The 14,328-nt window shown below is 40.7% G+C and overlaps 1 protein-coding gene across 4 annotated transcripts in view; it reads left to right on the top strand.

The window, feature by feature from the left end:
• Mon2 (MON2 homolog, regulator of endosome-to-Golgi trafficking) overlaps positions 1 to 14,328 on the top strand; it is a 78,696-nt gene that overhangs the window by 33,387 nt on the left and 30,981 nt on the right. For 3 of the 4 annotated variants that reach the window (NM_001040176.3, NM_001414945.1, XM_063263503.1), the window contains 11 exon segments: positions 375 to 528; positions 2,172 to 2,398; positions 3,806 to 3,887; positions 4,634 to 4,818; positions 6,100 to 6,212; positions 8,701 to 8,805; positions 9,140 to 9,220; positions 9,295 to 9,368; positions 9,452 to 9,542; positions 11,485 to 11,586; positions 12,617 to 12,727. In NM_001040176.3, the coding sequence (NP_001035266.2) occupies positions 375 to 528; positions 2,172 to 2,398; positions 3,806 to 3,887; positions 4,634 to 4,818; positions 6,100 to 6,212; positions 8,701 to 8,805; positions 9,140 to 9,220; positions 9,295 to 9,368; positions 9,452 to 9,542; positions 11,485 to 11,586; positions 12,617 to 12,727 (1,325 nt within the window). 4 annotated transcript variants of the gene reach the window in all.

The raw sequence follows: 14,328 nt of genomic DNA, 5'->3' as shown, positions 1-14,328 counted from the left end.
TTCTTCATTTACTGTGAGTTTGAGTATAAACTATAACTTCCACCATTTTAAAACACACATACACATCTTATGTGCACTGGAGAGCTGTATACATTTGTGTGCACTGGAGAGCAAACTCAGGTCCTCATGCCTGTGTGACAAATGCTTTACCAGCAGAGCTACTGCCTACCTAGGCATTAGCTAGTAACTTTTAGATTAAAAAATTAAGTGGTTATATAAAGGAAATAGACTCTGGGTAAACTGAGTCAACAGATGTCATTTATAGGTATCACACTTGAGAGCACAGAATCTTTAAGTCTGAATAGACACTGGGATTTGTTGACTTGTAATCAAGGAATAAGTTGGTATGCTTGCTTTTCCTCCTTCCCTAACAGGGAACAACAATGCTGGTGGCCCAGCCTCAGCACCAGCTAACTCAGGGGTGGTGGGCATTGGTGCAGGTGTCACTCTGCTGCCAGCGTTTGAGTACCGAGGAGCTTGGATACCTATCCTGACGATTACAGTTCAAGGCAGTGCTAAAGCCACCTAGTAAGTACTTGCAGCATTATTCTATAATAAGTAATATCACTGAAGATGCTATTTCATTCTAAAGTACTTCTGTCTACAGTAGATTTAATATTGCTAATACACTTTGGGGCTTACTTTGTTTTGTCATATTCTGAGAATTTTAAGCAGGTCTACATTTTCTTCCACTTATAGGGTACTAGTAGCACTATAAACAAAATGTGATTTATTTACCTGAGTTGACTCCCTTGCTTCTTAGTTAAGTGTGTGGTTTGATTTTAGACTTCATGTACACAGCTCATCTAGAATAGAGTTCCCTTTGGCAAATTCAACTTTATTTAACCTAATTAATCTATGAGATGGAAGTTGTTACAGAGCTAAATTCTAGAACTTTCTTGTATATAAATGTATAATTGTTGTGTACACATGAGTTGCAGAAGCATTCTGCTGTTCTGTAAGTTGTCTTTTTCTTGCTTCTGCCCGTGGAACAGAGTAGTTTCCAATTTTGATGGAGTGACTTTACCCATGTTTTGATTGTGCTTTTGGTGTAACAAACTGTTTCGAGAAGAGACATAGTCACACATCATTAAGAGTTTTGTGATTCCTTTTATATATAGGTCATTGATTTCTTTCTCGTTAGTTTTGTGTATAAGAGATAGGGCTCTGACATCTCCTTTTCTTTGGATGTGAATACAGCTTACAACTATTCACCATTCATTCTTTGCAGGTGAATCTGTCACTCTGTTCTTAGCTTGAGAAATGACCATTTTGAGGGATCCAGAACCATAGCTCCTCATTTGTCCTAAATTAGCACATAAGGCATACTTACTGTCTTGCTTTCTGAACACTTGCTCCTATGTAGTAGATTTGGGCTTTACACACAAATGTCCCCCAGTGCTCCTTGTACTGTTGACTGATGGTCTCTGAGGTCACCTGTGCTCTGGGTATCTCAGAGTTATACTTTCTCCCTCGTAAAAGAGTCTTCTCTTTTATGTCATTTTAAAATAAGAGATTAAGAAGCATAGTAATCTATGTTACATATTTTATGTTAGGTTTTATACTTCTCACAGCAAAGGATAGTGAAGATGCCACCTTATATCAAGAAGTCATTATGGTAGCAGCTAGACCTTAATTTTTCTGATCTTTTTATTTACATTAAAATACATTTTATGTGTGTACACATGTATGTGCACCATAGCACATGTGTGAAGGTGTGAAGTCAGTTCCCTCCTTCGTCATGTTGAGATCAAATTTAGATTATCAGCCTTTTCAGCAAGCACCTTTTATCCACTGAGCCATCTCACCAGCCCCTCTGATTGTTTTAAAGTACTGGAGAAGGATTGTGTTCCAAATGAAACAAACTCAGTAAGGCCTCTTCTTTTCTTCCCCCTTTTTTCCTTTCCTTTCCTTTCCCTTTCCCTTTCCCTTTCCCTGTCCCTCCCCCTCTCTCCTCCCTTCCTTCCTTCCTTCCTGTCTTTCTTTCTTTCTTCCTTTCTTTCTTTCTTTCCTTCCTTCCTTCCTTCCTTCCTTCCTTCTTTCCTTCCTTCCTTCCTTTCTTCCTTCTTTCTTCCTATTAGTAACTTTTAGAGTCTACACATTATGGAAATGGTTGTTCATGGTTCTTTTCTTTGCCTTCTCATCAGTGCTTGTATTTCTTGTGATTTCAGCCTAGAGATGCTGGACAAAGTTGAACCCCCAACTATACCAGAAGGCTATGCCATGTCCGTGGCGTTCCACTGTCTGTTGGATCTTGTCCGAGGAATCACCACTATGATAGAAGGAGAGTTAGGAGAGGTAGAAACAGAGTGTCCCACTGTCACGGAAGGAGCATCTTCACAGTCATCAGAACGGCGAGATGAGCAGTCCGAGTCAGACCACATGGATCAGGAAACAGGTGTGTTCCTTGTCATTGTTACTTTTCAGAAGTTGGAACTTTAAGTTGTGAGAATTGAGGGGAAGTCACTGTGCTATCATTTGCCCTCGCTCCCAGTTGGTAACACTTCACCGTGCTGCTCTTACCCTCTGTATTTTGTATATATGTCACTATATTTTTTCCGAGCTATTTGAGATAAAGTTCTGGACATGCTATCCCACTGCCCCTTAATATTTGGATGTGCTTTTAAAACTAATCATAGTCTCCCCCATTCTGATGCCGTTACTGTCAGCGATTAGGTCAGTCTAATATTTAATATTAATCTAGGTCTTCTTCATATTTACCAATTGTCCCAGTGTTTTTCCTTGTGGTCCCTTGTTTTTGAATTTATTGTTGTGTGTGGATATTGTTCTACAATGTGGAATGCAGTTCTTCAGTTCTTGTTTTATATGACCTTGACATTCTTAGAAGGATATATCACCAGTTGGTTTATTCATTCTAAGATCAGCACAGGGTGATTCCTATATTTAATTTAGCTACTAATTTGATGTATCAGTATGTGAGGAAGCAAAAATACAGTTTTTGGAGATGTTTACTTTTGAATAAAACTGGATTTTTAGTGAATGCAGAGAATTATAATCACTGGCCATCATGTTTTAGTGTGATGGCCTTTTCAGGCTGGACAGTGTTCTTTTGACATGTCTCGTGTCCCTCCATGTTCTCTTGGTTCCCCCTTACAACTCAACAAAGCAAGATGCTCTCAAGTAATCTCGAATGTTTCTAGTCCAGTCGGGTGTTAGTCAGTTTTCCGGGAAGCCCTGCAGACAGACCTGAGACTGACCTGTGGGCACTAGCTGGGCTTCTTGTTGCTTGGCCAGGAAGGACACCCATCGAGTGGTTGAGATGAATTTGAAATGTCTGCTTCCTTGTACTAAAGACCATGACATCATCCCAGGTTCTCTACTTGTAGGTCAGTTCTAACTTTACATATTTGTAAATCTCTTCTCCAACCGTGAGGTGCCCAGTGTTATTCGATTTAGTATAGTTACTTATGCCTGATTCTCACCGTATGTCATGGTATTGTAGCTGAGCAAATGTTTTAGACTGTAGTCCACACACTAGTGTCCTGTTGATCCCATGGATGGACAGTCTGGACTGCTGAAGGAAATGGAACTGGCATTATGTAGTTTTTAAAAGGTATTTATTAACTGAGATGGTGGCCTATCTTGTTTTAACTATTGTGATTTAAAACAACTTAACTTAAAGACTCTTAATCATGAAATTATCACAGTTTCTACATTTTTATTATTTAGATTTAAATATTAGAATTTGCCTAATGACTGAGTTCTTGCTGGAATATCTGAATTTTATAGACTGACAGTTCGTTGTAATGGTGTAACCTGATTGAGTGTTGTATTTCCTTTGAAGTGAGCAGAGCTGTTTGGGAAGAGATGGTGAGCGCTTGCTGGTGTGGTCTCCTTGCTGCACTCTCACTTCTACTTGATGCCAGGTACTACGTCTGTAAGCTTTCCATCCTGTCATTGCAGTTAAACCAACAATGCACTTCCCTCCCTCTGCCCAGGAACTTATTCCTACCCCAGTTTTCTGTGTGAGTAGAACTCTGTTGCTCTTTTTTAATTTCCTGTGCAGGATGATAATTTGCATGCACACTGTCATGGTGAAATTAGGGTAGTTAGCAGTGCACTTCCTCATTTCTCTCAGAACATTGTTCTTCACACCCCCTGGAGCCCGTGTTTGCTCTGAACTCGCACTAGAATACTCATAATGTGTTAATAAGTCACAAATACAGCTTTCAGGTTACGGAGCACGGTGTCACACAAGGCTTGCTATTGCCGTGCAGTGATGGGAATTGGCTTGGTATTTCTCCCATACTTAACTGATTTTAAGGTGTTTGATGTGGTGAGGCAGTTCCTACCTCTAATCCCAGCACTTGGGAGACTGAAGATGATAGATTGCAGTGAGTTTGAGGCCAGCCTGGAGTAAATACCCTGTCTCAATAAACAAATAAAATGCTTGATATATTTAGTTTAATCTTTATGTTCTTTTTTCCACCTATGAGTGTGCATTGCATTATATAGGACAGTTTTTTATATATTTGGTTACTCAGTTAAAATTCCATCCTAAGTACATTGGTTTTAGCTTTTCTTGAAACCTCCCTGAGTACATGCACCTGCATCTTGTTTTGAAGCATAACTGAGATAAGCTGGGGAGGTAAACAGAGCGCTTGTCTTCCAGCACAGATGAGGCTGCCACGGAGAACATTTTGAAGGCTGAACTGACCATGGCTGCTCTCTGTGGAAGACTGGGCCTTGTAACTTCAAGAGATGCCTTTATAACTGCAATATGCAAGGGCTCCTTGCCTCCACATTATGCTCTGACTGTGCTGAACGCCACCACTGCAGCTACACTCTCCAACAAATGTAAGCACTAAGCCACACAGCTGTCTCTGCCTACGGGGTGCCAACAGAGAAGGGGGATAGGAGCCTCACGTTCAGGCCTCCTCTGTCCCCATGTGGATGGTGCTCCCTCCCTCTGCACAGGTGTGCTCCTGCCTTTCCATTTTGTCCTCCTCTTCAAAACAGTTCTTTTTTCTCCTGAAAGGGAAGAGAGAAGGTGAGACTTAGGGTCATTGGACTCTTTGTTTCTCTCCTGTGGGGCCACAGAGAATATATCTCTTTTCTTTTGCTCATCCCATTAAAAAAGGTGGTGGTGGGGAGGGTGGGGAGGGGAACACCCATATAGAAAGGGAGGGGGAGGGGTTAGGGGGATGTTGGCCTGGAAACCGGGAAAGGGAATAACAATTGAAATGTAAATAAGAAATACTCAAGTTAATAAAGGTGGAGAAAGGGGTTGGGGATTTAGCTCAGTGGTAGAGCGCTTGCCTAGCAAGCGCAAGGCCCTGGGTTCAGTCCCCAGCTCTGAAAAAAAAAAGGAAAGAAAAAAAAAAAAAGAAAATAAAGATGGAGGGAAAAAAAAAAAGAAAATGTATCATGTAAAAATGATCCATAACTTTGGCAGGAGGAATGAGTGGGATAAACTGCCTAATAAATGGTATTTCAGCACACACACACACACACACACACACACACACATACACACACACAAACTCAAACACACAAAAAAGGTGGTGAGAAGGAGAATGTAGTAATAGCAATGTTAAGTAATAATTATACAGACAGTAATATAATTGCGATACTCCTTTGTAACTATAGTACATTGTTGAAGTGATGATTGCTGTTTTTCTTTTTTCTTTTTTTCGGAGCTGGGGACCGAACCCAGGGCCTTGCGCTTGCTAGGCAAGCGCTCTACCACTGAGCTAAATCCTCAACCCAGGTTTATTACTTTTAATTTATATATATTTCAATGTGATACCCAGATTTCACCTCAAAATTTATTTGCCTATAACTAGAAAAGTACACATTGATTTATGTTTAAAATACTTAGTGAAGTCTAATTTTATTTTGCTCATAAAACATGCTACCAGCATTTTATAATTACCACTTACATGGAAAATTCCTTCACATTTGCTTCTGTTAGCATCTGTACCTAAGAGTTATCAGAAGTTTGCATACATCTGGATAATATTACTGCTGCTTAATTATAAGGGTTGAAATTTATCCTGATAAATCTTTACTAGTATAGCAGTGCCTTGAGAGAAATGTGAGTGCTATGCTTCACTGAGGCTTTCCTCTATGTTCTAGCATATTCTATCCAGGGCCAAAGTGTTATGATGATCAGCCCGTCCAGCGAGTCTCACCAGCAAGTTGTGGCCGTGGGTCAGCCTCTCGCAGTGCAGCCTCAAGGAACTGTGATGGTAATTTGATTAGGGCATGAGTTATTGTGGTTACCAGTTAATGGTCAAGGGCTTCTGTTGTGTTCCATTTTTGTACTTTCCAAATGGTATTACTTACTGAGTTTCTTTTACCTAGAGATTTATCCTGAACATAGTAATTATATATTTTCTTGACATTGATATAACTGGCAACTTCTTTGTACATGTGTGTTTGTATGGTGTGCATACATGTGTGTATTTGTATTGCTATGTATGTCAGCACATATGCAAGTGTGGATATGTGTTTGTGTGTAGAGGCCAGAGGTCATCGTCTGCCATCTTCCTCTGCTGCTTCACATTATACACATTTCTAACTCACCTGAATCTAGTGCCCTCCTATAGTCTAGGTAGCCTGTCTCCACCTCCCAGGCCAAAGGCTGGAGTTATAGATGAATCTCCATGCTCTCCCAGCATTAGCATGGGTTATGGGGATCTGAACTTCAACCCCCACCATTATGTGGTATCCAGTTGGTGGTAAACTGAGGCAGGCAGTTGTTAGGGGTCAGTGCTTAGAGCTGCTGATGGGGGTGGATCCAGACACTCACAGGGGCTGATCACAATGGCAGCCTATGATTAGAGAAGTTACTCAGCAGATTTTTCTCTGAGGGAACAAAGTTTAATTTACACTGGGCCTGCCACTCCCTGTGGCCCGGGAAAAAACTATAAACTCTTTTAATTCCTTGGGGCCGGCAAGAAAGGGAAGGAAAGAGAGAAAATTCACACACACACACACACACACACACACACACACACACACACACACACACACTCACACTCTCTCTCTCTCTCTGAGTGGATAAAACAAAAGGCTGAGTCCAATAGCTTCATACACACAAATATACACATTCACACATTGAATGGTTAGAGGAAAGCTCCGGCAAGCAGGCTCCAAGCATTTCACACACACATGCACACGTACACATGTACACATGTTTGGTGGATGGAGCAAGCTCCAACATACGCCCAGACAAGCTTTACAGGTATACATGCATACACATAGTTGATGGGTGGAAAGAACAATTCTCCAGCCCACCACACTTTATTCTTTCTTCCATAGTTTATATATTGCAGCAAAAATCTTTGAAGCATACAGTTTCACTGTGGTTATGGTTTAGTTTTCTTCTAGTAAATGATTATGGAAAAAGTGTGTTCCCTATACTTTTATAAGAAATAGCATTAAGTGGTACAGGTAAAGAAAATTATTCCCCAAAACCCATGTATATGGCTAAGCAACTTGTCACAGAGTGACAAAGTGTGAGCGTGCAGGTAGTTTCGCAACCATTGTCTCTCACTGGGGGCAGCATTTGTGGTTACAAAGAAAGGAGTAATTATTTTATTATTTATCTTTAAAAGTAATCTTGTAAAATTCTTAAAAGAATCACAAATCTAAATTTTCATATAAAAGTCAATCATATCTATTAAATCCTCAGAATGCATATCTGTTCATCTGCATATCTATCTTACTAAATCCTATCAGAAATGAGGGCAAACATGGGTATATAAGAAATCATCATCGGGGGCTGGAGAGATGGCTCAATGGTTAAGAGCACTAACTGTTCTTCCAGAGGTCCTGAGTTCAATTCCCAGCAACCACATGGTGGCTCACAACCATTTGTAATGGGATCTGATGCCCTCTTCTGGTGTGTCTGAAGATAGCTACAGTGTACTCACATATAATAAATAAATCTTAAAAAAAAAAAAAAAGAAAAGAAATCAATCATCACCAGTCAGCCTCAGTGAGCGTCACATCAGCCACGTCTGCCATTGTTCTTGTTCCCTGGCCATAAAGGGTCCCTAGCTTAACCAATGAGTGTGCCTTTCTGAACTTCAGTTTGTTTCCTACATCAGAGCCAGTAGTAAAAACATCTCAACCTAGCCTCATTAACAATTTTATTTTTCTAGATGTTTTCTAAATGTGGTAGTCATTGCTGACAATCTACATCTCTAAGTTCTTCTCTAGGGTGGTGATAGAATCATAATCTGTTCCAGCAGCAATGTCTGAAAGAGATCAAGCACTAATATTGTGAGTGCCAGAGATACTACTGCCCAGTGAGGGACCGGAAGCCCCCTTAAGGTTTTCATACAATTCTTAGATAAGAGGGATGTGAGGGAAGCAAGCAGAGCAGAACTCCATGACAGCATGAAGTCTTCAGGACACAGTCCTGGGGGCTATGCCACACTGAGGCTCACCGATGTGGCTATGGTAACAGGCGGGCCTCATTCCATGAATTCTAAAGACATTTGTCATTACTCCTGCATGGCCCTTGGCAATGGGGCAAACACTTTACTCAGCAAACTGTCACTCAAGCCCTGACAACACAACTTTGTGTTTTATAAATCATCCAAACTTCTTTTCCTAGTATTCTTGGTTTTTATTTAAGACACTCTGAATGCAGTCATGCTGATTTGTAAGCTGTTAATTTTCAAGAATCTATAGCAGTTGCTACAAATATATCTCTCTTCAACATAGCTGACTTCCAAAAATATCCAGTGCATGAGGACACTACTTAACCTGGCACACTGTCATGGTGCTGTTCTCGGAACATCATGGCAACTTGTTTTGGCAACCCTTCAGGTATGTTGCTGTATTGGATTCTAGATTTATGATCGCTAATAATTAAACAATGCCCTTTGGTCCTTTAGGAAGGCCTAATAGAGTGAATGGAACAGGAGAAGTGGTAAGGAGTACACTTCTCCTAACAAGTGTTAGGAATGTGTTAGGAAGTGATGGACTACTTACAATGCCATACACTCTACTGCTTGTGCATGCTATAATTACTTCATACAAGTGGTGCTAATTACCTTCGAATATAATTATTAGGATGTTACTAATTTTAGTTTTTCTTGCTAGCTCTTACCATTGATTTTAGTTATTGAAATTTTACAGTTTTATCTTCTTTAATTTCCAGCATCTTGTGTGGATTCTGGGGCTAAAGCCTAGTAGTGGTGGTGCCTTGAAGCCTGGCAGAGCGGTGGAAGGGCCCAGTACAGTAAGTGGCAGCCCTGTGATCAGTGGGTGCTTCCTAAGGCTTCGAGCTCCATACTGACTTCACCCTTCCTTTAGGTTCTGACAACAGCCGTGATGACAGATCTGCCAGTGATTTCCAACATCCTTTCTAGACTGTTTGAAAGCTCACAGTAAGTCTGCCTTGTAAACTGACAGCCACACTGTTTTGAGCTGTATATTTGAGATGAAATTGTCTTTTTCATTTTCATTTTAGGTATCTTGATGACGTATCTTTGCATCATTTAATAAATGCACTTTGTTCCTTATCTCTAGAAGCAATGGATATGGCCTATGGAAATAATAAGGTGTGGTAATCTACATTTCTTTTTAGTTATACAGGGTATATAAGTTGCCCTAGGTTTGATTGGCAGGACTGGTCACAATGGCCTGTCAGGTATTTACCATTTGTAGCAGGAGGAGAAAAGAAGGCATAATGTAGCTTGTGATTTGTCCAAGTGTGTAGTAGGTTAAAGTTATGTCCCCTCTTTCTTGAATGCAGAATAGTCTTGTATTTTACACATAGCTCTCACAGTGCTTGCATTTATCACCTATGATGCGGACAGTTAGGAAGTGTGCTGTGAAGACTGCAGCTAGGAAGTGTGTTGTAAATTTGGGTGGTGGGTTTGCCCTCACTGGAATGAAAAATCAGAAACTAATTGATTCTTCTGAAGATAAGGATTCTCCTCACCTTGAAATTAAATGTTTTTATTGTAATTGATTGAGTAAATAAAATAGGACTCTGTCCTCCCCTCCAGGTAAGTATTAAACAGGACTTCTGCATATTAGTATTCAAGAACATTTCTTTCTGTACTCAAAATATTTTCTTTTAAATTTGTAAAGCACAGAAAATTTTGAACTTAACCATATTTTACAAATTGCTATTTGAAATGAAATGTTTGAGGCTAACAGCATTCAGTGGTAAAATATTTGCCAACATTGTGGGAGGCCTTGGGGTTGATTCAATCACAGCAAAAATACATACAGAAAAAAAAAATAAGTAAGTTATTAGCTGAGAGAGCAACTCACAGTTTTTGTCTGATTGTCCTGAGGTCCTAGCATTATATAAAAACAGAATGAAGCCGTGTGTGTGTGTGTGTGTGTGTGTGTGTGTGTGTGTGTGTGTGTGTGTGTGTGTGCGCGCGCGCGTGCGCGCGCGGAAGTCAGAAAATATATGATTCCCCTGGAATTACAGATAGTATAAGCCACCAATGTGGGTTCTAGGAACTGAACTTCAATCCTCTGCAGAAGCAGTCAGCACTCTTAAACCAACAGCCATCTCTGCAGCCCCCTTTCTGTGTGTAAAAGTAAGCATAGTCTGATCACGTCCAAAAAAGGAGAAAGTCCACTGGCACATGCCTTTAATCCCAGCACTCAGGAGGCAGAGGCAGGTGGATCTCTGAGTTCAAGGTCAGCCTGGTCTACAGAATGAGTTCCAGGACAGCCAGGGATACATAGAGAGACCCCATCTTGCCTTGAAAAAGCAATCAAACAAACAAAGTTGTTAAAATTTCTTCTGTAAAAAATCTTCAGGTGTGATTCAAGGATATGTATGTGTTCTTTGGAAAGCTACAATTGTTATGATGTATGCCCCATTTGATGAGGAGGAAAGGGAAGTGATGATCCTAGGTAGTCATTACTCAAGGAGACTTACTTTCTGACACAATCTAATTGTATACTATTATCTCCATTTTATACATTAATATTTTCAAACATTACTATAATTTATGTAAGTTATATAGCTTATTCAGTGGCCTAATCAAGATGAGATACCAGGCAGTTAAAACTTTTTAGATATCAGTCTTATTAAACTTAGACCTTATTTCTCCATAAATAGCAATTTTCTGCCACAATTCTTAGGGCATCTATAGATCAGTTCATACCACATTTGTCTTCAATCCCCAGTTTAACTTAGCTTACTGGCTTTCATTTAGGAAAGAAAAAGATACTGTTAAACATTTCCATGTTGCAGATACCATAAAAATATTTTCAATACCATAAAAATATTAAGAATACAGATTTTTTTTGAAGTTAGATTTGTAGGTCTTTAGGATCTGTAACTTATTCACTTTTGTGCCAATATACTTTGGTAGTAACTTTAGGAGCTGTTCTAGGGCAGCAAAAAGACTTGTCTTATGATAGGTTCTACTGTATTTCTCGCTAACTTTACATGTACAAATTAATCATAATGTAATCACTGTAGTGTTCTATTTTATTCACAGTCATCACAGAATTCTGTTTCCTCCTTAGGAACCATCTCTCTTTGCTGTTGCCAAGCTGTTAGAAACTGGTCTAGTTAATATGCACAGGATAGAGATTTTATGGAGACCTCTGACTGGCCATCTGCTTGAGGTGAAGTGTCTGCTTAAATACTATGTTGTTTACTGATGAAATCATGTCCATTGACCTTAGGATCTAGCATAATGTCATATTAGCCTCCTGCCCCTTCTCATGCAGTGTATTTTATCAGAAGTCCATAGGTGCACAGTACTTAGCTTGGGGTAGGTTTATCATGTGAACAATGGGTAAATGCTTAACTTGTAGAATGGCAGTGCTGTCAGCTGTGTATTAGCATCTGCTTCCTTGATCACAGTCTCTTGATTCCCTTGATGTCAGGTAGTTCTGAAGTTTTGAAACAGTTTGGGATGAGAGTTACACATAAATTGTTCATGAATTGCTGCAGTGGAGGTGCAGGAGCAGAGAGAGCTGCCGTGCTGCCACTAGGTCACAGACAGTGAGAGTGAGAGGGTCTGATGGAGAGAGGTCTTTCTTCAACCTGATGCCTTGATAAAGAGTTGGTGTTAACTCCAGTGGCCTGCTGGCACACTGTGTGTAGTTTGAGGACCATGATCATTTCATGTCATCTTGGAAGCCTCGGAAGGATATGATCCTTTCTTCCTAAGATTTTACCCATTTTATTGGGATTAAATTTACTAATAAAGGATGTGTGCAGATTGCTTTATGATTTAGCCAAGCTCTCAGGTGAGGATGAGCTCAGGATAGTGTTGTATAAACTGAACTGTCTTATCAAGTGCTGGAGGGTTCTACCCCTAGGGAGAGAAGAACAAACAACCCTTTAGGGTTAGCCACTCTGTTTCCTGCCTCACCTTCGCGCCTTCCTTCCTTTCCTGTGACTTGTTTCTGTTTCATCTTTTGTCTTTTGTTTTTCTCTCTTGCTTGCCTTGCCTTTATTCAGAAGGTAAGCGTACAGAAAATTTTAGATATAATTTTTCTTTTACTCTTTACTGAATATATATTTTTAAGTTGTAAAATAATAATAAAAGCTGCAATGCCATTTTGCTTTTTCTGTTCTCAGGTTAATGTGTGTTTCTCACCTTATGTATATGTTGAATATAATTGTATTCGATGTGTGTTTCTTCAGGTCTGCCAGCATCCAAACTCTCGAATGAGAGAATGGGGAGCAGAAGCTTTAACGTCGCTCATTAAAGCAGGGCTGACATTTAACCATGAGCCTCCACTTTCACAGAACCAGGTAAAGGTGGTGCCTGCTGATCACTCGCAGATGTAGTTTTATGTTAATATCACCCAATGATACTCTAGTGTAAGTAAATCTTCTTTTGTGAGACTATCTGATATAGCCCAGCTGTCTTAAGTTTATAGCCAAGGATGACTTTGAATTCTTGGGCTTCCTGCCCTATCTCCCAAGTGCTGGGATTTTAGGACGTGCCACCAAGCCAATCTCTAAAACAGAATCTTTAAACTTAATACTCTGTTTTACATGTAGGCTGTGGATCACTGAGAGTTTTATGGTGGTCTTCATAAAAATCATCTAAACGATAATGAATTACGCTAACAAGGGTCCTGGAGGCGCCCTCTTCATGAAGGGCTAGCATTTTATTGAGGGCCCCCTGCCTTGTCCTTGCAGCTCTGCCCCTTTCCTCTCACTCCTCTCACCCAGGGACAAAGCACGTGTAGAAGCAGCAGGTACCTGAAGGGGGTTGGGGTGTGTGTGGAATGTTGTGTGTTGAGGTGCTGGCTGCCACGGTACGTTTGTCTTCCTCTACCATGGCTTACTTTACCTTTTGTAGACCAAGCTGGTCTTGAACTCACAGCTTCTGCCTCCCGAGCACTCGCTTGGATCAAAGGTGCACTCAACCAGGCCCAGCTTGCTTCACTCTTTGAGACAATCTCTCAGTGAGTGTGGAGTTCCCCAGTGCAGTGGAACTGCTGTGCCCACAGGCACCCGGGAGCACCAGGGCTCAGGATGGTTGCTGCCCTGCCTGCCTTTTTATGTGGGTCTGGACTCAGGTGCAAGGCCCCAGTTTCAACAAAATAGATTCCATTGTTCAATAATTTTGTCACTTACTTGCAGGATTTTTGTTTGCCATTCACACTTTTTTTCTTTTAAGTTCATTGAAATTTCAGTGTCTATTAGCCATTGCCATCTCACTGTCTTGTAGGTGTATTCTACACGTGAATCAGCACACCACTGTTGACTGTCACCCTTAGAACTGGACGATTGGCAGGACAGACAGACCTCTGCTCTTGCTTCTTAGTGGTTTCCTTTTTCTCTGCTATAGCTTGAAGGGCTTGTGTTGTCTCCTCTGTTGGTTAGTGCTAGGGACTGAACCCAAGGCCTTGCCCTGCTGGGCTGTTAGCACTCAGGACACCCACTGCTCTGATAGTTGGAGACAGGTTCTTGCTCTAGAGTCCTGGCTGGCCTCGGACTTTGAGTCCTCCTGCCTTTGCCTCCTGAGTACTGAAACTGTGGACGCATGTCACCAAACCTGGCTCTGGTTTAAGGCTTAAAAACATATAAAGTCATGGCTGACAGAATGGCCGAGTGGGTGAAGGTGATCGTCATCAATTCTGACAAGCTGGGTTCAGTTCCCAGGACCCACATGCTGTAAGGGAGAACCGGCTCCTGCAAGCTGCCTTCTGACCTCCACATGTGTGATATGGCACACATTCATAAACACTAAATAAGTAGTGAGTAAGAAACATTAGACTCCCTTTCTATTCAGTTTAATATCCTCAATGTCTGATCAATACTGGGTACATGGTGAAAGCTTAATAGATACTTGTTTAGTAAACCAACCACAAAGAACAAAATTTAGAGAGAAGAAAATTAAA

This window comes from Rattus norvegicus, chromosome 7 (assembly GCF_036323735.1).
Source record: "Rattus norvegicus strain BN/NHsdMcwi chromosome 7, GRCr8, whole genome shotgun sequence".
Taxonomy (NCBI): Eukaryota; Metazoa; Chordata; class Mammalia; order Rodentia; family Muridae; genus Rattus; species Rattus norvegicus.
Note: the sequence above shows the minus strand (reverse complement) of the source record. Positions and strands in the feature narration are given on the sequence as shown.